The sequence below is a fragment of the Thamnophis elegans genome, chromosome 9 (genome assembly GCF_009769535.1).
Source record: "Thamnophis elegans isolate rThaEle1 chromosome 9, rThaEle1.pri, whole genome shotgun sequence".
In the NCBI taxonomy this organism is placed as follows: Eukaryota; Metazoa; Chordata; class Lepidosauria; order Squamata; family Colubridae; genus Thamnophis; species Thamnophis elegans.
The window spans coordinates 13,287,879-13,315,400 of NC_045549.1; the positions used below are offsets into that span (position 1 = coordinate 13,287,879).

The following is a 27,522-nucleotide window of genomic DNA, read 5'->3' on the forward strand; positions in this document are numbered from 1 at the left end:
GGTGGCACAGTGGTTAGAGTGCAGCAGTACTGCAGGCTACTTCTGCTGATCAGCAGCTGCCAGAAATTTGGCAGATTGAATCTCACCAGGCTCAAGGTTGACTCAGCCTTCCATCCTTCCGAGGTGGGTAAAATGAGGACCCAAATTGTTGGGGACAATAGGCTGACTCCGCAAACCCCTTAGAGAGGGCTGGAAAGCACTGTGAAGCGGTATATAAGTCTAAGTGCTATTGCTATTGCTAATATTTCTAAGAAACATTGGTCACCAGAAGTTTTTTTTAAAATCTAGCCATTGTGGACATAAATATGTGTGTGGTTTCTTCAAAAGTAACTTTTTTTCATCAGTGAATATTTTATGTGCCAATAAAATATCCACATCCAGCCTTAAATCATGAATTTTCTTGTTTCTTCTTTAAGTGCCAGCGAGGAGGTATGAAGCTCTCAAAGATGAATCCACTAGCTCTTCCTTAAGAATGGATGATACCTCTTCATCAGGTCAAAAACCAGGACAAAGATCAAGGTAAAAAAGAAAAGAAAAGAAAAGCGTTAACATGCTAACAGTTTGTCTCCTGGTCTACTGGTATGGTTCATAATTGAATGCCTTTATATAAATAACAAGGGATGCAGTGGCTCAGTGGATAAGACTCTGAGCTTGTTGATCAGAAATGTTCAGCAGTTCAGTGGTTCGTATCCCTAGGGCCGCGTAACAGAGTGAGCTCCCGTTACTTGTCCCAGCTTCTGCCAACCTAGCAGTTCGAAAGCATGTAAAAATGCAAATAGGAAAGTAGGAACCACATTTGGTGGGAAGGTAACAGTGTTCCGTGTGCCTTCAGCATTTAGTCATGCCAGCCACGGAGATGTCTTCGGATAGCGCTGGCTCTTCGGCTTTAAAACGGAGATGAGCACTGCCCCGTAGAGTCGGGAACGAGTAGCACATAGGTGTGAGGGGAACTTTTACCTATATAAGTAACAAACTCTTCGAAAAAAGGTACTTAGATATTTATCTTAAAGAAAGATGATTCCCCTCTCAAAAGAAGGTGGATGTTGCAACAGTCGTAAGTGTGAAAAATTGCCATAAGTCACTATTTTTAGTGCTGTTGTAACTTTGAACGGTAACTAAAATAATGTTTATAATTTGAGGACTATCTGTATGTTGCTGGAAGCTGCTGGAAGAAAGATTGAATATACATATAACAAAGAAATATACTCAACTGATATATTCTATAACTGAGATGGCTAATCTTTTTCGGGGGGTCAAGATTGAAAGATTGAATATACATATAACAAAGAAATATACTCAACTGATATATTCTATAACTGAGATGGCTAATCTTTTTCGGGGGGTCATGTGCAGGTGGGGTCATGCGTGGGTGTGCCCACAAACATAATTCTATGCACGTGACCCCCCATGCACGCGCAACCCCCATGCATGCACGTGTGACCCCTGCGCATGCACACACGACCTCCCGCGCATGCATGCACAACACCCACTTTTTGCATGTAATGGACCAATTTTTCACACTCCCCAGGCTCCAGAGGCCTTCTAGGAGCCTGGGGGGGGGGCAAAAATGGCCTCCCCACCCCCCCAGAGGCCGTCAGGAGGCTTCGTTGAAGCCTTCGGAGGGTGAAAAACGGCCCTATGGGCACTCCAGTAGTCTGTTCCCAAAATTCTGGGGTGCCCATAGAGCTGTTTTTCTCCCTCAGGAGGGACAAAAACGGCAGAAAATGAAGGCCGAAGTCAGCTGGTCAGTGCGTGCATGCCTTGCGTGCCCTATCAAATGGCTCCACGTGCCACCTGTGGCACGCGTGCCATAGGTTCGCCATCACAGGTCTATAATTTACAGTACTAGACTGGTTTGTGGCCTGCCACAGAAATTATATGAATTTCTTTCAGAACTCCAGGCAGAAGATTCTACCACTTCACAGACAAATGTGTTATATTTCCCAACTTTTTCACAGCTTATAAACGTGTCTCGCTATCTCCCCTGCGTTGGCTTTGCTCAGACTTGAAGTTGCTCCTCGTTCTGCCAGTCTGAGGTAGAGACTAAGGCAGAAATATTTGTGACTCATTTCCTAAGAAATGTGTGGGAGAGCATGGATTTGTCTGCTACAGAATAAAGAACATTTATTCAGCCCACTTCCCTTCCTCTCAACCCTTGCAATGAATGAGCAGAAATAAAATACATGCCTGGAATGTGTAGCAATGGATCACCTGTCCCAAATATTAGAGGGAAAGCTAGAACGATCTACGATAATTGCTCTGTCACAGCTTATTCACTCAGCTCGTTGTGAGCTTCTCTTCAAGTCTGCGGTGTGCTGTCAGGCTTCTGCTGTCAGGACTGTCTTTGCATTTGAACCTTGTGTCGGCAGCTTTGGGTTCTGAGCCAAGTCAAAATAAAAGTAAGATCCTAATTATGAATGCACACTCAGTGTTCCGTGCAGTGTTGTTCCTAAATGTTTTTGAGCACCCGGTGCAATTTACATCCGTTGCTTAGGCCGCTTCGGGAATGAGGCTTTGTTTTTAGACCTTCTGCAAACAACACCATTACCAAATTACTGTTCTGACCGAGGCTTCCAAAGAGCATGAAACAAACTCCTTGTCCCGACAAAAAATGCTTTTATTAATTTACTGTGAATTCTGTTCATTCACATCCAACAAAGTCTTTCAAAGGAGGATTTACAGTCACAGACCTTATCTGGCTTGGAGAGCTTACAGGCAGATATCTGCAGAACTTGGCAAGGAGTCTCGGAGAGTCACGAACCAATTAAGCGAACTAATTGTCTCCTGCAAACTCCCCTCCCCTTTTGCTCCTCTTCTATTTCCTCTGGGAGGGGCCATTCATCATCTGGCCTTACTCCCAAGTCGACCCCTGTTCTTTAGTTGTTCCCTTTGCCTAGCAGCTCTGCGAATGCGCACACTGGGAACAGGCTCCAGCTAGTCGTCTGCCTCACTGATGTCTGACTCTGAAGGCAGCTGATAACTGGTATACGGCTCTGGCCCCCTCTCTGCCTCCGACGCAGAGCCCTCATGAGAGCCTTTCCCAGACTCCAGGACTGGCCCATGTTCCTCCCAAACCTCTTCACTCTCTGACTCTGCTGCCAGCTTTTCTGGCCGCTGGCGGGCCATAAAAGAAGAGAAGTTATATGCTAGTTGTTGTCTTGAGGTGTTTTTTTTTTTTGCTCCCTCAGTGGGCAGCAGAATAGTTTCTGTTCTCTTTTTTGGTTCTTCTCAGTCCTAGCGAGGGGTATTGAAGAAGCTCAGAGAATGTGGCGAAGGTGCTACCAAGTGAGAAGTCAACCTCAACAATTATGTGGATGTGACATAGACATCTTTATTGAAAGAATGTTAGATATTTGTTCTGACCCCCCTCGTTCCACACCAAAGCACTCCAAGCCAAAGATACTTTCCGGAATTTATTAATAAACAGACAGGTCCTTGGCAGCAAACCGGCACAGATAAGCCTTGGTAGCAATCCAGCCTGCCAAGCTCACAATACTGTTCTCCAACATTAGTTAATGCGTTGACTCCTGCAAAAGGGGTGTGTGCACAAGCATTCCTTTAATAGTCTGGAGAGGAGCCTAATTACCACCAGCTGAGTGCAATTACCTCCTGTAACTGTGCAATTGTTCCTTACGCCTATTAGCTCTCTGGTGCCGGGCATCTAGGAACAACTTCCTTGGCTCCTCCCCACTGCTGATGTCCGGATCACACTCCCTTGTCTCCTCCCCACTGGTCCAAGTCTCAGGCACTCCTGGTGGCCTCTCTGCGCCTTACTCGGAGTCGGAACCCTGTCCAGGATCCTCCAAAGCCGACTCGTAGGGCCCCTCGCTGTCGGAGTCTGGTGGCAGCTCCAACAGCTCCTGCTGGGCCACAACAGATATTCATCCAGTGTTCCAATATCTCAGGGGTTGCCACAAAGAAGAGGGAGTCCAAAGCAGCTGAAGGCAGGGCAAGAAGCAATGGGTGGAAACTAACCAAGGAGAGAAGCAACCTAGAACTAAAGAGAATTTTCCTGACAGTTATAACAATGAACCAGTGGAACTGTTTGCCTCCAGAGGTTGTGAATGCTCCAACACCGGACGTTTTTAAGAAGAGATTGGACAACCATTTGTATAAAATGGTATAGGGCTTCCTCCCTGAGCAGGGGGTTGGACTAGAAGACCTCCAAGGTTCCTTCCAACTCTGTTATTCTATTCCATTCCATTCCATTTTCCCTAATTTTGTTCATATGATCCTGTTGCAATAGTAGTAAGTGTGAGGTCCGGTTGTAGGTCTCTTTTTCAGTGCTGTTGTAACTTCAAAAGGTCGGTAAACAAACAGTTGTAACTCTTTAACTACCTGAACCAACTTTACAAGTTTTCAGTAAAATAAGCAAAATCTCCTTTCAAATATCATACTCAAGATTAAAGCCAGATCAAGCAGCACTAAAAGTTCCTTTCCAGTTAATGCAATACGTTTTTGAACTCTTTTTAAAGAGAATTGTCCTTGATTGGTGCAAGCCAAATAAAACAGAAAGAATGTAGAGATGTCATTAATTTATTTCTTTTTCCTCAATAGATTTTAGACTGTGTTTGTTAAAAATCCATACCGTGTACGGGTTCTGGGAAGTAGGGGGGGGGGTTGGGGGGGGGGGTGGAGGGAGGGAGGGTTATACATTAGGCTAGACAAGAATTTGGTGGTAAACTAGAACTATTTTGACACACAAAAAATTGTACTTCGATGTCTTACTGATTGAAGAATGATGAAATGCTTGTTTTAAAAGAAATAAAACTTTTGAACCGGAAAAAAAACCAAAACAGAAAGAATCAAACTGAGACAGAGATGGGTGTGTGTGTGTGGGAGGGGGGGAACCCTTGTCTGTTTTCCAAGCTTGTGATTGCTTTTAGAGAAAAAACTGTGTGGTGGGGTGGAAGGTTGCGTTGTGTTAAAAAACAGGAGTATTATCAGTGTGGTAAATTTCAGGTTGTTGAAATCTCGGTGCCAACATAAATAGCTTTAAGCAAAGGAGACTGCAGGGATGTATCCCCCCCCCCCCTAACATGCTGCACCTTCTTGTATTATAAATCTCTCCACCCTTTATCCACCCACAGGAAACTGACATATTGGCCGCAACCTTCATTCCAGTTCTTAATCATTTCTTTGCCATTCAGCTTCAAGACGACTGCAGCAGATGGCTTATGCTCCTTCTGCCACACTTTGAAACAGAAGGTTATTTCTTTCTTGCTCCGGTTGGCGATATTCTGAGATAAGATCAGCTAATCAGAAATGCTAATGTTCTAGTCTTAGTCACCATATAATATTCACCATGCCCCCTTGGCCTCAACTGGTTTAATAAGCCCACGAAGGCTGCTGTGCAAAAACAACTTTACAAGCCATATTGAAAGAAAAAAAAAACAAGTAATAGGGGAGTGGGGGAAAAATGAAACCAAACAAATTAGTTTGGAATTGTGTGGAATATATCCCCCAGCTGTTATCCATTTGCAAATTCATTTTTTTTTTAAAAGACACTAGAGCAATATATTTTATTTTTAAATTTAGCTTATTGAGGCGTGCCTTCAGCATTGCATGCAATTCATACAAATATGTATTATAATATTTGTTCATTTCAAGCACAAAACTTCTCAGGCCATTTGGGAAATGGAAAGATTAGTTATACATGTATACATAAAATATTAGATGTAATCCCTTGGCTCGCTATAGGTTTTTTTTAGGGCAGTTTTCTGGAAGACAAGGAGGAAGAGGAGGAGGAGGAGGAGGAGGAGGAGGAGGAGGAGGAGGAGGAGGAGGAGGAGGACTAGGTTAAATTAGAAGGCAGATAAAAATGTACAGATCTAATTGTATGATGTAAAGGCTTTCTTACAGTTCATTTTTCATGATAAATTGAGCCTCTTTTCTTAAAAGGTATCTTTGTTCACCTTTGTACTATTCAGATATATTATCGGATATAGTTAATGAAGTCCAAAACGTGGTGGATATTTTAAAATATTTATTTATTTAACTTGCATGACTGATTTGGGCAATCCATGTGGATATATTCACATAATATGTTAATATTAAGTATGTCCCACCAGCTGTCAGCAGATTCGGACAGTGGGGAGGGGCCAATCCTGGAGGCTGGGGAAGGCTCTGACGAGGGCTCCGTGTCAGAGGCAGAGAGGGGGCCAGAGCCTTATGCCAGCTATCAGCTGCCTTCAGAGCCAGACATCAGTGAGGTAGACAAACAGCTGGAGCCTGTTCCCAGTGTGCGCATGTGCAGAGTTGCCAGACAAAGGGAACAGCTAAAGAACACACTTTGACTTGGGAGTAAGGCCACAGGTGGACGATGAATGCCCCCTCCCAGAGGAAATAAAAGAGGAGCAAAAGGGGAGTGGAGTTTGCAGGAGACAATTAGTTTGCTCAATTTGGTTCGTGACTCTCCGAGATTCTGCCAAGTTTTGCAAATATCTGCCTGGCAGCTTTCCAAGCCAGATAAGGTCTGTGACTGTAAATCCTCCCTTGAAAGACTTTGCTGAATGTGAATGAGCAGAATTCACAGTAAATTAATAAAAGCGGTTTTTGTCAGGAGTTGTAAGGAGTTTGTTTCATGCTCTTGGGAAGCCTCGGTCAGAACAATCATTCTAAAATGCAAAGTCTCAACAGGCAAGGGTCTGCTCTGCCTTAATGTCATGGGCTGTGAGAATAACTTGGGAGACAGGAGGAAGATCTGCAGCTGAGGCAGTGGTGGGATAAGAGAATCTGAACCCACAGAAAACATTGCCATGGAGAAGAGCCTCAGAATGAATCCTCCCAAGATCTCCAGATAGCAGAGACAACGGTGGGAAAAAGTGCTTTCAAAGTTGCACAATAAAGGTAGTGTTAATACTCACGGCCTTTTTGTCTCTGGACTACTCAAAGGGATTTTATTTATTTATTTGGCGTGTGACATCTACAGAGGTCATGCAATCACTGATATACAAATTTAGTTTAAACAAGGCGTCAGCAAATGTGTATATGTAAGATTTGCAGACAATACAATGTAAGAGATAAAAATATTCAATCAAGAATCAAAGAATCCATTCAATCAATTCTATGGCTCCATTTTACGGTGATTTTTATTATGGTAATATAATAAAATCACCGTAATATGGAGCCGTAGAATTGCAATGGGATGGGTGTTGTTATTCGATATCTAAGAAAGCTAACCATCTAATTGCTTCCGGTGTGGCTGCGATGACAAAGATCTCAAAGGCCTGAGCCCCCCACAGTGACAGAGTGAGCGAATGGTCCTCTTTTTACAGTTTTAATACAGAATAAGTTAAGTAATATGTTTGAAGGATTCCACTGGTTTCATTTCTTTTCCCACTGTCTATCTTTTCTTGCAACCATCAGTTGTTTTCCTTAATGCATACTGTGTGGGGAACAGACACAGTACTTAGAACAGTCCATTTAGTGACTGAAGTTACAGTGGCACTTTAAAAAAGGGATTTATGACCATTTTTCACACTTACAACCCATTGCAGCATCCTCGTGGTTATGTGGTCAAAATTAAAACGTTTGCCAACTGGCATGCATTTGCGATGGTTGCAGTGCCCTGAAGCAGGGGTGAAATGCTACCAGTTCAGGCCAGTTCACCCGAACCGGTAGTAAAAAATACTACCGGTTCAGGCGAACTGGTAGTCAACTGTGCAACAATCAGCTGTGCCGTGAGATTTATAGTTGCTAAAAATTGCACGGCACAGCTGATTGTCACACAGCTGATGGTCAGAACTTTTAAAAAAAAAAATAAGCATTTTTTTTTTAACTACCAGTTCGCCCGAAGCAAACCGGTAGTAGACTTCAGAGCATTTCACCCCATCCTGAAGTCTTGAAGTCACCTTTTGTGGCCTTCTGACAAGCAAAGTCAATGGGGAAGCCGGATTCACTTAACAGCTGTGTTACTAACTTAACAACTGCAGGGATTCACTTAACAAAAAAAAAAGGCAAGAAAGGTCGTAAAACGGGGCAAAATTCACTTAACAACTGTCTCACTTAGTAATTGAAATTTTTGGGCTCAGTTGTGGTTGAGGACTATCCGCATGGCAGAACCAGCGATATATAGCTGGCAGAACCTGGCTCTAATTCTCAATTTAAATCCTTTTTGAAGCACAGAACGAACACTTTCTCTACAACCAATCCCTCCACCCCAAGCAGAACTTTAGTATTCTTTTCAAAAGAACGCTAAATCCATATTTGGAATGCTGGCTTAGCACTATTGCAGAAGAGCGTTAAATTTACCTCCATAAGGAGCCTGGGTAAGACCTGACAAGCACTTAAGTCAGTTATTACCGTGGCACGACAAAACCGCGCTAGTCAAAATAGCGGTGATAAAATCGCGTCGCTAAAGCCGCGACATCATCACCGCGCGTCATCACCGCCGTGACAACAGCGCGGCGACAGAAGGGCGCTTTAAAACAGCACGGCGGCAGAAAGCCGATTTAAATTAAGGTAAGGGTTAGGTTTAGGGTTAGGTTTAGGGTTAGGGTTAGGTTTAGGGTTAGGTTTAGGGTTGGGTTAGGCTGAGTGCTTCGGAAGGAGCGGATTTGCCCTCGGGCTTATGTCAGCACGGTAAGGTCACGTTACACTGTCAAAAGCCTCTGAGGAAACTCCTGCCGCCAAAGCCAAAATAAGTATTGAGGGCAGATCTCAAATCTTTGACTCCATCATCCACCACATCACAAGCAAAGCAATGGTAGATCATGTCCACAGCTGACATCCTGCTGGGAAAAGAGGAAAAACACAACTTTAAAACCTAAGGAAGGTTTTAAATTGCCTCAAATGTGATGAACTGAGAGCAAAATCTGGGTTAAAAAACATGGCATAAAAATGATTACTGAGCATTTTTGTGCTGTGGTTGGAGGGGCATAATTATCTTTTCAGTCTAATATCCTCCCTTTTTTCTACAAATCTGAGGAAACGGGCCCTTAACCACCATATCTTAATATGTCACTCATTTATTTAACCTGCCAGGTTACAATGCTTGAACCCTAGATTTTTGCATGTGTGTAGAGTGGAGAAAATCTGAACATGCAAAGATTTTTTCTGCAACAGAGTAAAGTTACCATATTTTTCAGAGTATAAGACACACCAAGATTTTGAAGAGGCAAATTAAAAAAAAAGTTTTTGCACTCTGCAGACCTCCCAAAAACGGCCCAATTTTCGCAAAAATGGGCCTGTTTCCCCCCCCCACACACACAAAAAAGGGCATGAATAGCCTTTAGGATGCTCCTGGCAGGTGCCCCCCCCTCAAAAAACAAGCAAAAAACGGCCCGTTTTTCACTTATTTTTGCCCTCCCCAGCCCCCAGGGGCACTCTATAAGCCCCCTAAAGGCAATGCACAGCCATTTTGGTGAAGGGAGCAGGGTTTCGGGAGGCAAAAATGCTGTATTAAGTGTATAAGATGCACCCAGATTTTCAGCCTCTTTTTTGAGGGAAAAAGGTGCATCTTATACTCCGAAAAATACAGTATATGCCCAGAGCAGGGATGTCAAACTCAAAGGCCCTCGGCTGAATCCAGCCCGCGGGGTGCTTACATCTGGCCCATGGAACCACCCTGGAAATAGCGAAGGACCAGTCTGTGGTGCCTTACCAGCAAAAACAGAGCTCAGGAAGGCTGCATGCAACCCTCCCAGGCTCCATTTTCACTGGCAGCGGGCTGCAGGAAGATTCACCCAGGCTTACCCGGCGCACCATAGGTGCCCCCTGACACGAATGATGTCAAGCTGGCCACGCCCACCCTAGCCATGCCCATCCGCCCCCCCCCCCCCCCAAGGTCAAGCACAACCCTGATGCAGCCCTCAATGCAATCGAGTTTGATACCTCTGGCCCAGAGTGATTGATTTTTTTAAATATGTTTTTTCATTATTATGGTTCACTGCACTGTCAGCTAGATGTTCAGACTGGATTTGGCATTTTTATCCACCCGTTGAATCCTTCTTAAGATCCTGGGATAAGCAGATGTTTTTTTGATGGTGTTAAAGGTATGGTTAAAGTAAAACTGCTTTTCCCAATTGATCGATGATCATTTTGTCAATGCTGAATGGCATTCAAAAGGTGTCCCAGATTGTTTGGGATTTCACGCAAGGCACCTGGTACCGTCTTTGCTTTCTTTTGCCACAGTCATTCTATTTCTATTTTCAGGCCTTTTTATTTTTCTCCAGTTCTTTCTCTTCTCTTCTATATATAAACATGAAATCCCATGCAGTTGGTGTTGGCCTTCAAAAACATCAAATTCTTCCCAGGAAACTAGGATGTTGTAATAAATTGGCGTAACTTATGTGCAGATCCAATTAGTGTGAATTATTATTATGGTTGGTTATGTAGTCAGCCAGATGTTGAGACTGGCTTTGGCATTTTAATCCACCTATCAAGTCCTTCCCAAGGACCTAGGATGGACAGGTATTGTTTGTTTAATCGTGTGAAAAGTATCATTGCACGGTGTAAGGTGTTCTAAGTAAAGCTGCCTTTTGCAGTTGACTGATTTTTGTCAATTCCAATGGTGTTCAAGTGGTGCTCCAGTTGTTTTCGGATAATACACCTATTACTGCTGATACTATTTTTGTTTTCTATTGCTACCATTGCTCTGCTTCTGTTTGGAGGTCTTTGAGTTTTGTAATTTTCTCCAGTTCTCCTCTGCTGTCTCCATGTTCTGCAATGTCTTACTAACCAGACTTTTTAAAAATCTAATATTATTGTTTTCCCACCCAATTGTTGGGAAATTGCCAGCTAGGCTGGAGTGAGGGGTCAAACGGGGTCCTAGCTTGGAATCGCTTTATCTTCTCCATCATAAATCCATGAAGCCTTACTTGGGTATTTCTGGAGAGATTCTTGTAACATAAGTAGAGGCAATAAACATGTTTATTCTAGCTGTTTATGGCTAGCCCTGTTTGCTTGCTTGCCCCTGACACAAATAATAATACTATTAGGGCTGTAGGGGAAAATACTCAATGTAAGAAATAAAGGATATTGTATAAGGTAACCTTTGGTTAATGGCAACGTGCTGTTGAATCTTCTGCTTAAAATATTTCTGCCCCCAAAGCAATTGGTCTCTGGGATATTTCATTCTGTAGGTTAAATTTGTACCTTGCTGTTCTGATATTTTGTTTCTCTGCTCTCTAAACCTTTGCTTCATTTTTTATTCTGCATTTACCCAGTTCATTCCTTAGCCCTGGTAGTAACAGTATATGCAGCAACGCTTCAGTAAGTACAAGAGACAAATATTTCTTCTGCATATACTCATTTTCCAACTGAGTGGTAATCATGCCAGCACCAAGTTAATAAGTAATTCCTGTCCCCATGATTTAAGAAGGCAAACCAAGAAGTTCAGGGGTTGAGTTGCACTTGTAGGATGATCTAAAACCTTAATCAAGTAAAGGAAGGCTTTTGAGAGAGTCTTAGAGTTAAAATTTTGTGTTTAAATAGAAGGAACTTCCATATATTAATTAGTTTACAACCACAGAGTGGATAATCTTCTTCTTCTTCTTCTTCTTCTTCTTCTTCCTCTTCTTCTTCTTCTTCTTCTTCTTCTTCCTCCTCCTCCTCCTCCTCCCCCTCCTCTTCTTCCTCTTTTTCTTTCTCTTCCTTCTCCATCATTTTAGTTTAACTCTGTATATACATGTTGCAGTGAAAAAAGCCACATGTACAGCTGTGGGATTCAAGGTATGGATTTTGTAACTTCTTAAACCACCAGAAGTTGAAATATTGCATCTCTCATCCCGACTCTAAAAAGCCTTTGTCCCAGGATCTGGAAGGTACCCCTCTTCTTACTAAGCAAAGATGCTTAAGATCTGCCTTTGATCAACTGAGGAGATGAAGGAAGGGCAAAAATAAATAGTTCTTTCCCCGGTATTTATCTTCATTTCCAAAGTTATTTTGTTCCTTAAAATAAAGGAAAAACTTCCAGTAAGGTCCGAGCAATGGAACAATCTATCTGCAGGATTGTGAGATCTCCATTTCTGGAAGTTTTTAAGAAAGACTAGACAAGCTACCTCTCAAAGATGGTTTAATTGTCTTTCCTGCACATTGTCAAGGCTTGAAGTAGATCATTTGTATGGTCTCATTCAACTCCGCAGTTCTATGAATTTATAAGTGGGGTTTTCTGTTAAATTCTGCTACAGAGCCATTCATTCATTGTTGTGGCAATCCGTTCACTTTCCTTTTCATCCACAGGCAGTATGAAGCAACTCCTGAAGACAGCCTGTTGAGCCAGGAAGTAATGTTGAAGCGCCAGGAGGAGGAGATGATGCAACTGCAAGCTAAAATGGCTCTCCGGCAGTCTCGGCTCAGCCTCTATCCTGGAGACATAGTGAGGCCGACTGTGCTTGATATGACAAAGGATCCACTTAGGGAAATTGCTTTGGAAACAGCCATGACACAAAGGAAGCTAAGGGTAATGTTAAGACACTGATGGGCCAAGGATTGCATCTTTTAAAAAAGCACCATGCTAAGCAGATTGGAGAGATTAAAACACCTACTCAACTCCTTCCGTCCTTCCTTCCTTCCTTCCTTCCTTCCTTCCTTCCTTCCTTCCTTCCTTCCTTCCCCCTCCCCCCTCCCTCCCTCCCTGTACAGCAATGTTTTGCTTTTAGCAATTGATTGACAAATTTCAGTGGTCCGGTTTTGGGCAGTCCCAGAAGCCCCAGACAATGGTGAGAAACAGATGTGAGTTCATCAGTTGCCAACTCTTACTTTAAGCGGTTGAGCAAAACACTTGGCTGAACACAAATTAATTATTTATAAAGGTTGATAGTCATTTCTAACAATACTTCAGTATGTTCTGATGTTAGCACATATATTTCGTGTGTGTACTTAGAATAAAGTGTGTGTGTGTGTGTATCTATATATCTACGTCTGTCTGTCTGTCTGTTTGTATATTTATTTATTTGTCAACAAGTACAAGGAAACAAGTATGAAAACACATGAAAAAATGGCACAAATAAATGGATATAAATAAGCAAAACAAAGCCATAAACACATAAAAAGAGTATGTATAAATGGGGACAGTAGGACAGGGACGGTAGCCATGCCCCCTTAGGGACCTCTTAAGAAATGCATAAGATCTACGGCAGACTGTTTAAGGTAAAAAGGTTTGGGGGTTAGACGAACTGACCACAGGATCGGGTAGGGTCTTCTACACATTTAATCTTCTATTGCTGAAATCGTTTTTCCTGCAATCAAGATTAGAACGGATTACATTTAGTTTGTGTCTATGGATAGCCCTTGCGTTATTATAAGTAGTTATTAACAGGCAGGACGTTATGGCAGATTATCTTGTGCACTAAGCTCAGGTCGGAATGTAGACAGCATAGTTCAAGGTTATCCAGGCCTAAAATTTCAAGCCTGGTGGTATATGGAATTTTATGACGAGCAGAGGAGTTGAGTACTCTCCTTGCGAAATACCTCTGGACCCTCTCTAATGTTTTAATGTCCGAAATGCAGTGTAGGTTCCAGGCAGGTGAGCAGTATTCAAACACAAGTCTGGCAAAGATTTTGTACGCCCTAGTTAGCAGCATAGCATTACCAAAGAGAAAACTACGTAAAATAAGGTGGACAACTCATATATGTAGATGTGTATTTGTGTGTGTGTGTGTGTGTGTATTTATATTCCATGGTGCCCACACCATGCTGCAACTATGTTGCCCACCCATGTTTGCCCAACATGCCCAATGTGGCAGAACATTTCGTATCCATAGAGGCCTTACCAGTCACCTGCGGAAACAATGGTGGACAGCCGTTTGAAGAATATCATCATAGTTCATAGTTGATGTTCTGATAGGCCATTTAAGCCATTCTGTCTTAGAAAATGTTATCCCTCTGGAGATTCCTGAGATTTTTACTACATGCCTCAACAGTAGTAGAGATAGTTTAAGCAAGTGTACCTAATCTATAGTGTCTAGTTTGGACACCAACATCGTGACCAATAGGAAACCAATGACTCAATTTTGAAGAGCTATTTCCAGTCGTCAATTCCCCCCTTGAATAACTATGAGCTTTATTCCTGTCAAGTCTTCAGTTGCTTATCAGTTTTTGATGGCACGAATGCTGAATGCTAAAATGAGTTTCTCTAATTTGCAGAATTTCTTTGGTCCTGAGTTCGTAAAAACTACCATTGAACCCTTTACTTCCTTGGACCTGCCAAAATCAATTTTGGTAAGACCTTTTGTTGTATATCAAATATCTATGTATAATCTATATGCTACTTATCAGTAAGTAGCATATAGCAATGATCTGATGGTATGTGAGGTAATGATCTTTAAGGGTTTCTTTTCCTCCTATAAAATCCTTCCTATACTCTTAATAGGGACGTGGTGGCTCAGTGGCTAAGACCCTGAGCTTGTCAATCAGAAAGATCGGCAGTTCGGATCATTAGCGCCATGTAGCGGAGTGAACTCCCATTACTTGTCCCAGCTTCTGCCAAGCTAGCAGTTCGAAGGCACGTAAAAATGCAAGTAGAAAAATAGGAACCACCGTTGGTGGGAAGGTAACAGCGCTCTGTGTGCCTTTGGCATTTAGTCATGACCACGGCGATGTCTTTGGACAGTGCTGGCTCTTCGGCTTTGAAACGGAGATGAGCACCGTCCCAGGGGTGGGTTATTACTGCCAGTTCGGTGCGTGCGCAATTTTGCCAGTTCCGGTGACTCAGGCCAGAAAACCACTACTGGTTCAGCCAAACCGGTCTGAACCGGTAGGAACCCACCTCTGCACTGCCCCCTAGAATCAGGAATGACTAGCACATTACCTTTACACTTTTAATCTGCTTGATTTCTCTTAGTGGATTCTTTGCTCTCTTTTTTTAAGACAATCATTGTTTTAACTTTCTCTGAATTTTAATACTCCACATGCTATATTTATCTGATAAGTTGTGTGACAATCACCATGAGCGTTCAACACCACTGCTAAAGATTGGGAAGTTTGGCTTGTCTATCATTTTGTCCAATTCAGATAATGCCCTTCCCTTGCCTTGCCTCTTTCATTTCTATTTATTCTATTAAACTACTTCATGAGGATGATATTATCTTGTGCTGGGTTACAACTTTTGGTTTCATTTCTGACTACATAACTGACCCTTCATTCCCAGTGTCAGAATTTTCCACTTTATGTAGATTAATGTCTTCTTTGACATTGTTAACAATGCAAGGAGATGCTGTTTTTTTTAATGGGGGGGGTGCTCTCTTTGTAGGAGATCATTAGATTATCAGCCTGTAGTCTTGCAAACACTGTTCGATAATACATTTTTTTTAAAAAAAATTCTGAAGTTTAGGTCTATGTCGCTCCAACATAACTAGCTTGCTTTATACATCGTTTTTTTAGTACTTTGAAGTTATTGGAATTTGGAAGTTCTTAATGGTGTTTCTATAATGCAGATGATCTATGTGGTTACAGCTTTCCTTTCATCACGCATTCTGTCTTAGCAGCAACTATGTGGTACATTTTTTATAGATTATGTTTTCTGACAGCAAAGTAACTGAAATAGAGAAGTGATATCATTTAGTTGAACATTTAGTATTTGAGTAGCTGACAGTGCCTTGGTTATGTCCTCCTGCATATATTTAAAAAAAAGGAATGTGGCAAGCAAAACTGCATATAATCCTCGTTGATACGAATTCCACATTGGAGTATTGTATTTCTCTGCGTGCAATTTTATTTTCAAAAAATAAAATGGACATTCCCTTTACTTTCCATTTCCTCTGCCATATTAGAAAAGTGGATTTTTTTTTAAAGGCTGCTTTGGATAATTTATGGTGCTGTGTCAGGGGGTAAGCTGCTAAGGGTTTGCCCGGGTTCAGGAGAACCCATAGCTAACGTTATGGCCAGTTCAGAGAACTTCCAAATCCCATCCCTGGCTGGCCCCTCCCACCCTGCCTCGCCCCTCCCACCCACCCCCTCCCAGAAGTCTCCACGTGACCCATTTTGGATGTGAGGTAAGTGGAGAGAGGGGAAAACAGGCCTCGCGGAAGTTCCGGAAGACCAAAAATGGGCCCGTTTCCAGCCTCCTTAGGGCTTCCGGAGCCTGGGTGAAGCAGTTTTCACCCTCCCAGAGGCTTTCGGAAAGCCTCCGGAGCTTAAGGAGGGTGGAAATGTGCCTCCCGCCCCCACCATGGTGCAGGAGGCCGACTAGGCCACACCCACCATGTCCACATCCACCCACCCAGTAACCGGGCAGAGAACCCGTTGCTGAAATTTTTGAAGCCGCCCCCTGTGCTGTGTATGCAGTTTTGTGTCATGGTTGATAGTCTGGGTTTGTTTTTTAAATCAGAACAAGAAAGGGAAGAATGAAGACAATCGCCGGAAAGTCAACATCATGCTTTTAAGTGGCCAAAGACTAGAACTGACTTGTGATACTAAGACCCTATGCAAAGATGTATTTGATATGGTGGTCGCCCATATTGGTTTAATGGAGCATCACTTGTTTGGATTAGCTTCTTTAAAAGGTGAGAAAAATATTGCATTTGTCTGGATGTTTTTCCTTTGATATCAGATTGTAACTGTCATGTTTGAATAAGTCATTACTGACCACAAAAATAAATTCCATATTTTTTGGGGGAAAACAGACTATCCTTTATGACAGAGAGATGCAAATTCATTTGTCTCTCTAAATTTATTTCCCATATTAGAGACAGCTGGTTTGAATTGAAACAGATTTGTAGAGAAAGGGGAATAACGATGCCATTTTCTTAATTAAAAATCCCCTGCTATTTGTACTCACAGCAAAAACATGCATGCCCATGATACCATTCAATTAATATTTTCAGAAGAATTTTAAGTGGGAAAAATGAAAGGGCTTGGAAGAATTATTTTTTTCCTTCTTTGCCCCCATGTGAAGTCTGGCACGATTTCCTGATCCAGAAAGGTAAATGTGGAATGAATATTATATAACCTAGAACTAAGGAGAAATTTCCTGACGGTTAAAACAATTGAATCAGTGGAACAAATTGCCTCCAGAAGTTGGAAATGCTCCAGTACTGGAGGTTTTTAAGAAGAGATTGGACAACCATTCATCTGAAATGGTATAGGGTTTCCTGCCTGAGCAGGGGGTTGGACTAGAAGACCTCCAAGGTCCCTTCCAACTATTCTGCTCCTGTTCTGTTCTATTCTATTCTATCAGTGATGGCTAACCTTTTTCTCCTCGTGTGCTGAAATCAAGCGCATGCCCACACCCATAATGCAATGTGCCCCGCCCCACTGTGCATGCATGTGAACCCCCCTGCTTCTCCACGCATGCGCGTCAACCCCCCCGCCCCCTCCCCCATTTTGGACCTAGCAAGCCTCCCTGAAGCCTCCTGGGACCAAAAATGGTCTGCAGAGGGGCGCCACACCCCACCCTGCTTCCCCCACCCCCCACGCATGCGCGCAGTTAAATTCCTCTGATGGAAACTGATTTCCTTCTATTGAACAAATAGAATCCCATGTTTGGGAGACCGTGGATATATCACCAAAGCAGACCAACTGAAGTGCAATATCTTATGAATGTTCTATGTTGATTTACCTTTTGATGACAGAAAACGAGTATTTCTTCATCGATCCAGAGCTGAAGCTAACTAAAGTAGCCCCTGATGGCTGGAAAGAAGAATCCAAGAAAAGGAACAAAAACACAGTAAATTTCATCTTGTACTTCCGGATTAAGTTCTTTGTGGATGACATTAGTCTGATTCAGTGAGTAAATTTGGGTCATGTTTTAAAACCATTCTTCTCCCATGTCCGTATTTTACTGGGGAAGTCAACATGCTCCCGAGTAGTCTTTGCTTTTCTACAAGTCACATACAATCATGACAATCCTCTTCTACTTTCTATTCCTTAGCTCTGGAGCCGCATGTGGCTCTTTCATCACTCTGCTGCGGCTCCCTGTTGCTCAAAATATGTATCAAAACCACCAACGTGCGACACCCACCGGCTTGCAGTTTATTGAGCTTTTAGACCCCCGGTATGCCAACCATGGATAAATCCAAGAAAAGAAAAGTTTCAGAAGAAAACAGAACATTTAATTCAACTACATTATGCTAGTTTTGTGGCCGCACAGGAAATAGTCAGCACAGGAAGGGTTTTGTGGTTCCTGGTGTTTTCTTCTCTGTGGGAAATGGGTGATTGTTTATGGTTGCTGACCCTGCCTTAGTGGGATAGAAGGGTAAAGGTAAGAAAGGGATGATCCCAACCTGCTATTCTGTTAACAATATCCTGACTGTCAGGAATTCCATTCTAGTATGTGCATAAATTCCATACAGGCAATAGTGGTGGAATAGCTAAATATTTCTCTTCCAGCCCAATGTATTTTCATGCTGATTGTTTATTGCTATTGCATTTCAACCAGCTACCAGGTAGAGTTAAAAACCTAGTTCTGCTCTGGAGAGTCTAGCCAGAGTAATCTCTCTTGGGAAACATGATTATAAAACGAAGGTTATTCCAAGTTTTTCAAAGTGGCATCATGAAAACCTGGAATTGTTGAACTTCCCTACTGTTTGTTATGTGCTTTGAACATCCTGCAATGCTGTAGAAATACCTGTTAAAAGATCTTGATTGATTGATTCATTCATTCATTTGCTAATTCATTCATTCATTCATTCATTCATTCATTCATTCATTCATTCATTCATCCATTCATTCATGTAATTTATAACTCAGGTTTCTGCTCAAGCGTGCACTACAAGGGTTTGGCAACCTTAAACACTCAGAGCCATTTGGACCCGTTTCCCACAGAAAACACTGGGAGCCACGAAATCCTTCCCACGCCGACTATTTCCCGAGCGGCCACAAAACTAGCATATATAGTTGAATTAAACATTCTGTTTTCTTCTGAAAAATTTCTTGGATTTACTCATGGTTGGCCTACTGGGGGTCGAAAAGCTCAATAAATTAAGTGCTGGTGGGTGTCACACATTTGGCGGTTGTGACGCATATTTTGAGCAACAGGGAGCCACAGCAGAGGGATGAAAGAGCCACATGTGGTTCCAGAGCCACGGGTTGCTGACCCCTGATCTAACCAAATGTAAAAACAATATGAAGGCTGAGACATAAAATTAAAATTAAAATCAATTAAGATTTAAAATCCTGGCAAACCCCCCCTCCCCTCTTCACATATGCATTCAACCTGTTCCCCGACGATCCGGTTAACTGTGTCCTACAAAAGGGCCATAGTATAAAAGGGAATCGTTGCCTTGAGCTAATCTGCGTACAGTCATTATTTCCACATCACATGACCTGTTTATTTCTTTTTCTTGATTTGCTCCAGGCACACACTGACATATCATCAGTACTATCTGCAGTTAAGGAAAGATCTTCTGGAAGAGAAGATACATTGTGATGACGAAACAGCCTTATTGCTGGCCTCCTTGGCCCTCCAGGCAGAATATGGAGATTACCAAGATGAAGTAAAGAGATCTTTTTCACTTGTTAGCCACCTCCTAATTCTATCCTTCTTTTATAGTTCAATGCAGCCCAGTTGGTTTGGCTACTCCATAAATGTCAAGGTTTAGTACCATGTTTCCCCGAAAATAAGACAGGGTCTTATTTTCTTCCCCCCCCCCCCCCAAAAAAATAAGCGTTTTGCCTTATTTTGGGGGAGGTTATTTTTGAGGTGCAGAAGGCGGTGAGCGTGGTCACCTCATGGCTGCTGCTGTGTTGCAATATTTTTGGGGGAGGGCTTATTTTCGGTGGGCTTATTTGAGCGCATGCGTTCAAAAGCCCGATTTGGCCTATTATCTGGGGAGGGCTTATTTTCAGGGAAACAGGGTAGATGTGCAGTTGGGAAGCAGAAGAGAAGAATTCAAATGTTTTCCAAATTGAGTTGGTTTGTAGCAGGAGTGGGTTCCTGCCAGTTCTGACCTCTTCTATAGAACAGGTTCCACAAATCTACAGTGCCATTTAGAACCGGTTCCAGCTCCTTCCCCCCCACCCGTCCGCACATCATCAAGATGAAGAGCGAGAGGAGGAATTCTGGGAGTTGAAGTCCACAAGTCTTAAAGCTGTCAAGTTTGAACACCCCTGGGGGTTTTTTTTCTAAAGGGTTAGGGATGCAAGGGTCTTGTAACTTGACAGCTTTAAGACCTGCACACTTCAATGCCAGAGTTTCTGAGCCAACATTTTGGTTGCTAAGCAAGAGCGTTGTTAAGTGAGTTTCACCACATTTTACAAGTTGGCCATGCCCACCCAGTCACATGGCCAGCAAGCCACTCCCACAAAGCAGGCCACACCTACAGAAGAGGTTCTAAAAATTTTTGAAACCCACCACTGGTTTGTAGCCATAGAGCTCAATATCTTCTCCTAATTATGGTCTTGAAGCCAAGGTAATCCAATTTTATGGAACAGATATAATGGTTAAAAGATCTGAGAGGCTTGTAAAGAAATTCCACAAATGATCTCTTTCAAATGAATGAAAGAGGTCTAATTTTGGACACACCAGAGGTAGACACAGAGGTATGAGCAGTTTTGTGAATAAGAGGTATAAATTGAGATGTTCATTCCGAGATTTAGCCTTCTCCCTCTGTTGAGGATACCTATTTTGAATTCACCCATACACTCTGAAAATATGAATTTCTTACCCCTACAAGTTATGCTTTAAGTGATGATCTAGATCAGTGATGGCTGACCTTTTTGTTTGTGTGCCAGAAACATGCCCACGTGCCCACACCCATAATGCATTGTGCATGTGATGTGTATGTGTGCGCCCCCCACACCCTATTTTGGGCCTAGCAGGCCTCCCTGCAGCCTCCTGGGACCAAAAGCGGGCCATGGGAGGGCGCACCGCAGCCCTCACTCATGCACTCATGACACCCCATGCGCGTGTGATTCCCCCACCCCTGGATATGTGCCTGTCTCTCACATGTGCCCCGCTTCTGCCCATGCGCAGTAGAGACCAAAAAAATCAGCTGGCCAGCGGGAAGCCTGCGTGCATGCACAGTGGAGCCGAGCTGGGGCAACGACTCGCACGCCATAGGTTCGCCATCACAGATCTATATAATCAAGCATGTGGATTCTGGCCTGGCCAGAACATGACAAGAAATTCTAAAGCTAAATTAAAGATTTGTTCCTACCATCATGCACATACTCAAGTACACATGGTTTTGTTTTCCTGCTTCATTTAATTATAACCACCACAATGGTATACAAAGGAAAACAGAGCAACCATGGAAGATTCACAACTGCCTTGATGACTGTTCAAAGAATCCTAGCTATTGATAAGCATTTTGTCTACGATCTCTGTTTAGTTACATCTGTAGTTTGATTTGCTAACTTCCCAACCAGAGAAAAGACTATTTGTTACTGACTAGAGAAAAGTCATTCCAAAGGCCACAAGCATCCTGATTCTGTCATCAGAGTGAATTAAATTTTGTGCAAATAGCATAAATACAAAAACATGTCAGAAGAAAATGGATTTCTATAATAGCTCCAGTAAAGTACACTCAGGAAGTTTTGCCAACTATTAACAGATGTGAACAGTTGAAGAAAGACATCAGCCATGCTGCTTAAATGTAGAACAAAGATTGCACATAATGGTCTATTAATAGAAGACTTATTTATTCATTGCAACGTACCAGCATCTATTTATTTACTTATTCAAGTAATAAATTGTGCATTCTGTTGAGGATTTTTAACATCCCTACAGTCAGTGTAAAAAATAAGTTCTTAAAAAGCCCATGCTTGCAATTTGCAGAAAGATCTGATGACCTTTTGATATCTGGATCTTATTTAATGTTATAATCATTATCTAGGAGTGATGATTGAACATACAACATAGAATAACAAAGCTGAAAGAGACCTTGGAGATCTTCTAGTCCACCCTCCTGCTTGAACAGAAGACCTTACATACCATTTTTGGACAAATGATTGATAGGAAGGTTTTGGCAGTGGTGTGTGTCAACTGGCAAAGCATCCCTGGCCTGCTCTCGAGTTGCCATAGGCAAGAGGGATGGGAAACCGATGAAACAGCAGGGCAGCCAAAGACAGATGCACATTCCAGACTTATCTTTTTCAAGGCTGTCTCCCAGGGTTACCCACAGCAACTGGAGGGGAGTGATCTCTACAACTCCCGAGGGGTCATGATTGGGGCATAAATTACGTGGGGTCAGAGCTGGCTTCACTTGGGAACATGCAGACATGAAGCTCCTAATAAATAACTGGATTTCTTTTGAAGCTTGGCTCAAGGTTCATGATTTAATTAGGGCATCCCGTCGGAACCCTGACAGCGTGGAGAACACCAAGGAAGCTGTCTTAGATTCTGCGTCACCTGTGATTATGCTACTTAACCATTATTGAACTGGCACAGCATCCATTTACAGTGTTACTCTGATGCTTCTCTTTGCAGGTACATGGCTTATCCTACTTCAGAACAGAGCACTATTTGCCAGCAAGAGTGATAGAGAATCTGGAGCTACCTAATGTCAAAGAAGAATTGCCAAAGCTGCATAATACCTATGCAGGTGCTTCTGAAAGCGAAGCTGAAATAGAATTTCTGAAGGTTAGAAATTCTGTGTTTTCATAAAATGCTTTCCTATCCTAATGAAATGGGGTGCGGGTGGGGGGATCTTACTCTTTTCAGAAAGCTGGGAACCCCCCAAATTAACAGGGCTCGGAACATACTGTACATTTGTAACAATTGTTGGGGATATCCTTGTGTACAAGTTGTTGGTCACCCTGCCTGATGTGTGCAGTTAACGAGGAGTCTCATATATATATATATATATTCATTAAGATCTCATTATAAATATTGAGCACACAAACCCTCTTTTTCCACAACATATTTTACTGGGTCAGGACCCGCCCGAGCTCCGTTTTCACTGGCAGAGGGCTGCAGGAGACCCTGGCAGCCAAAAACGGAGCTCGGGAGCCCGGTTTTGCTGACAGAGCGCTCAGGCCACCACAGGCGCCCCCAACAGTGACGTTGAGCTGGCCACGCCCACCCTGGCCACACCCACCTCAGCCTCCTGAGGTCAAAACCCTGATACAGCCCTCAGTGAAATCGAGTTTGACACCCATAATCTGAAAGAAAATAGCAAGGAATAAAATAAATCCAAGAGAATAACAGAAATCCTTAAACCGGCCCAATTGTAGAAAAGGTCCTACACAATTTGTCTCATTGCCCTGCATACTGCTGTTGTCACCTTGCCCCCAAATATTTAGATCTGGCTCTCCGTCACTAAAAGGTTGCATATTCTTATTCATTGAATTTAGGAATTAAGCAATAAAATGTGTAACCCACTTCATTGTAATGTAAACTTCAAAGACCACCTGTGATTAGTATCCTGTACTGTAAAACCAATCTGAAAAACGATTTTGATCTCACGGTCTTCTCAAAATACGTATCATGCATTCCTTTCTTTCCCTCTCTCTTGACTTCTTCTCTCCTCTTGGGTAGATTTGCCAAAGACTGACTGATTATGGTGTACATTTTCATCGTGTGCTGCCAGAGAAAAAATCTCAGACTGGAATTCTGCTAGGAATTTGCGCCAAAGGAGTTCTGATTTTTGAAGTTCACAATGGTATCCGAATGCCTGTCCTTCGTTTCCCATGGAGAGAAACAAAGAAAATTTCCTTCAGTGTATGTTGGTCATTTTTTAATTTTTTGTGTGTGTAGAATCGCAGACTGGATCGTTAAATGCCTTTCTTCTCTTTCTTCCCACTCCAGCTGAGTTACCTACGGTATTGAAACAATGGTGTGCCAAAAATAACAAAAACCAGGATGATACAAGATGCTCCATAGTGGGCAGTAAATATGTTAGTAATAGAAACCAGATGATTCAAACTGTGATGAAGAAGCCCATTTTTCAGGAGAGGAGAAATTTTGCCAGGATTGCTAGCTATTCGGACAGAATATGGTTCCATATGGGGTAGGATTCAGCCTGTTTGGACTGGTTTGGGCGAACCGGATGCTAATTCTACATCTGGTTCGCCAAACTGGTAGTTGCAAGGACTGGCTGGCACTGCCCTCCACACACTGCCCCTCCCAGGAGTCTCCACACAGCCCATTTTCGAAGCCAGGTAAGTGCAGGTCCTGTGCAGAGGCTCTGGGAGGGTGAAAAACGGGCCTCAGGAAGTGCGGAAACATCCAGAGCCTAGGGGAGACCATTTTCGCCCTCCCGGAGGCTTGAGGAAAATCTCCAGAGCTTGCAGAGGATGAAAAACGGGCCTCTTAGAAGTCCGGAAATGGGCCCATTTCTGGTCTCCAGAGGGCCTTTGAAGCCCAGTGGAGGCTGTTTTCGCCCTCTCGGAGGCTTAAGGAAATCATCCGGAGCCTGGGGAGGGTGAAAATGCCCCCCACACTGTGGTGCAGGAGGCCCTTCATGGCCACACAGAGAACCAGTTGCTAACATTTTTGAATCCCACCCGTGGTTCCATCTAAGAATCGCAAGTCAATAATGGAGAAAACACACCATGCTGCACTAAGATTGTCCCATTTGAGAATGTAGATACCTCTATTTTCTAATATCAAAAATTCATTGCTCATCCCAGATTTATGCATTGGCCTTCTTTATATACTACATTTCTGCATACAATGAGAACGTCAACAAAATGTTGCAGTAGTGCACTTTACGAACTTCTGTTTTTCCTGAATCTATAAAACAGAACTGAACCAATATCAAACATACCTTAAAGAACAGGGACATGATCTCTGGAAGTATAGTTTAGTATATTTTTTAATAAGTCTGGTGGGCAAAGATTTAAATAGAATAGTTCTTACATTTTCCCTGATTTACAACTTCAGGTAACTAATATTAAAAACAGTTCTTTAAGGTTGCCTGGAATTCTGAATTGCACTTCTAATACATCTATAGGTTGAATAAGAAATTTCATGTAGATGTCACTTAAGTAACATTATGTATAATTATTTGCACATGTAGTCCTCAAATTATGACCACAACTAGATTTCACAAAAGAATTTCTTAGGTGAAGCCAGTCAATTGTTAAGTGAATCACACCGAGGGGTGGACTTCAAAAATTCCAGGTTCTCTGCCCGGTTGCTGAGTGGGTGTGAATCGGCCTCCTGCACCATAGGGAGGGGGGGCATTTTCACCTTCTCCAGGCTCCAGAGGCTTCTCTCAAGCCACTGGGAGGGTGAAAACTGCCTGCCCCGGGCTCCAGAAGCCCTCCGGAGGCTGGAAAAGGGAATTTCTAGGAGGCTCGATTTCCCCACACACAGGCCCTGCACTTACCTCGCATCCAAAACAGGCTGCATGGGAGGGGTGGGAGGGGCTAGCCAGGGGTGGGATTTGGAGATTCTCTGAACCGGCCATAACGTTAGCTATGGGTTCTCCCGAACCCGGGCGAACCTGTAGCAGTCCACCCCTGATCACACCCGAATCACTGCAGTTGTTAAGTAAAACACATGGTCATAAACGAACCCGACTTCGTCCATTGAATTTGCTGGTTGGAAACTGGCTGGGAAGATTAGAAATGGCAGTCAGATCAGCCCAGGATTTTTCAACCCTCATAAATACATGCCAGTTCCAAAGCGCCAAAATTTTGATCATATCATCATGGGGATGTTGCAATGGTCCTAAGCATGAGGACTAGTCATAGGTCATGCTTTACAATGTCATTGAAACTTCAAGGAGTCATTAAACAAGTGGTTATAAGTGGAGGACTGTTATATCTGTGATGGCGAACCTATGGCACGCGTGCCACAGGTGGCACGCGAAGCCATTTGTCAGGGCATATGAGGTGTTGCCCTGTCATCTGGCCAGCGTGCAGGCATGCGCTGGCCAGCTGACTTTACCCTTCTTTTGAGGCCGCTTTTCGCCCTCCGGAGGCTTCCATGAAGCCTCCAGAGCGCGAAAAACCGGCCCTAGGGGCAAATCGAAAGTTCGGGAATGGACTTCCGGTTTGCTCATAGGACCGTTTTTCACCCTCTGAAGCCTTCAGGAGGCTTCCCTGAAGGCTCCGGAGGGCGAAAAATGGCCCTACGGACAAACCGGAAGTCCCCATCCACGAACTTCCGGGTTCCCTGTATGTCTGTTTTTCGCCCTCCGGAGGCTTCAGGGAAGCTCCTGAGGCCTCTGGATGGCCTCCGGTGGGGGGAAACTGTTTTCACCCTGCCCAGGCTCCTAGAAAGCTTCTGGAACTTGGGGAGGGCGAAATAACAGCGGGAAAAGTGGGGAGGATCACTGGTCACACAGGCATGCACACGCCGGGTGTGTGTCGCGCACATAGCATTATGGGTGTGGCGCGCCAGCGCCCCCCCCCCCCTGTGCGCCCCCTGCTTTTGGCACAGGAGCCCAAAAAGGTTCGCCATCACTGGCCTGTATGGATCAATCCATACAAAAAAAAAATCTACTATTCCTAAGCCTACTCTCTACAGCAGTGTTTTTCAACCACTGTGCCGCGGCACACTAGTGTGCCGTGACATAGTGTAAGGTGTGCCGTGGGAGAATTACTTTATATATAGTCAATATAGGCACAGAGTTAAATTTTTTTAACATTTTCTAATGGTGGTGTGCCTCGTGATTTTTTTCATGAAAAAAGTGTGCCTTTGCACAAAAAAGGTTGAAAAACACTGCTCTACAGAACTAAGCTATGTAATTGCAAGTGTTTGTACCTTGTTCTGAATGGTAAAGTAAAGGTGATTGTCGGTTGCCTAGCAGCATCTTTGAGTATGCTGACACGGGTATTTGATGGATTGGAGTGTTGGGCTTTTGTAGTGTGGTCACTTCCGTAGGGTGATGACTACATTAGATTCGATCAAATCTGGAAATGGATGTGTTTTTGTACTCCAAACAGCTTTGTTTTAGCCCAGCACGACTACTTAAAACATTTTCAAAACATCCAAATTACGTATTTTTGCACATTGAGCAAAACATTTCATTCCCTAGGCATGAGTGTATTTTCAATACATGCTCGAGCTTGAGCGCTTTGTCTCTGCAAAGCAATTTCTTCCACTTGAGCGACGTATCTTCCCCAAGCTGGAAATCAGGTTCTTTTCCCCCATTTTATTCTGTATTTGTCATATTGCAGAAAAGAAAGATAACGCTGCAGAACACATCTGATGGTATAAAGCACACGTTCCAGACAGATACAACCAAGACCTGCCAATACTTGTTACAGCTTTGCTCTGCTCAGCACAAATTCCAACTCCAGATGAAAGCCAGGCAAAGCAACCAGGATGCTCAGGAAATTGGTAAGAAACAGCAGCTGTGTACCTGTTCTCACTGCAGTTTTCCTGGACCTTATTACAGAGATTTAACCTAAGGCAGGGGTGTCAAACTCAAGGCCCCCGGGCCGGATCCAGCCGGCAGGGTATTTAGATTTGACCCACGGGGCTGGCCTGTAAATAGCAAAGGACCGGCCTGCGGTGTTTCTGCTAGTGAAAACAGGGCATGTGCCCCGTTTTGACTGGTATAGTATTGCAGGAGGCCATCCAGGCTGAAAACAGGTGCAGGGGGGGTGCACAATGGTTCCCCGCACCCCATTTTGGCCAGCAGAGTGCTGCAGGAGGCCATCCAGACTGAAAACGGGGCTGCGCACAGGGGGGATGCATGCTCGGCCCCCGTGCCGCATTTTGGTGGGCAGAGTGCTGTGGGAGGC

General features: G+C 43.3%; 1 protein-coding gene across 1 annotated transcript in view; it reads left to right on the forward strand.

Annotated features, from left to right (window-relative positions):
* PTPN13 (protein tyrosine phosphatase non-receptor type 13) overlaps positions 1-27,522 on the forward strand; it is a 178,612-nt gene that overhangs the window by 89,124 nt on the left and 61,966 nt on the right. The window contains exons 9-17 of the mRNA XM_032224703.1: positions 417-519; positions 12,184-12,403; positions 14,089-14,163; positions 16,271-16,445; positions 17,514-17,667; positions 19,238-19,376; positions 22,310-22,462; positions 23,360-23,542; positions 26,953-27,115. Coding sequence (XP_032080594.1) covers positions 417-519; positions 12,184-12,403; positions 14,089-14,163; positions 16,271-16,445; positions 17,514-17,667; positions 19,238-19,376; positions 22,310-22,462; positions 23,360-23,542; positions 26,953-27,115 — 1,365 coding nt within the window. The remainder of the gene's footprint in view (positions 1-416; positions 520-12,183; positions 12,404-14,088; positions 14,164-16,270; positions 16,446-17,513; positions 17,668-19,237; positions 19,377-22,309; positions 22,463-23,359; positions 23,543-26,952; positions 27,116-27,522) is intronic.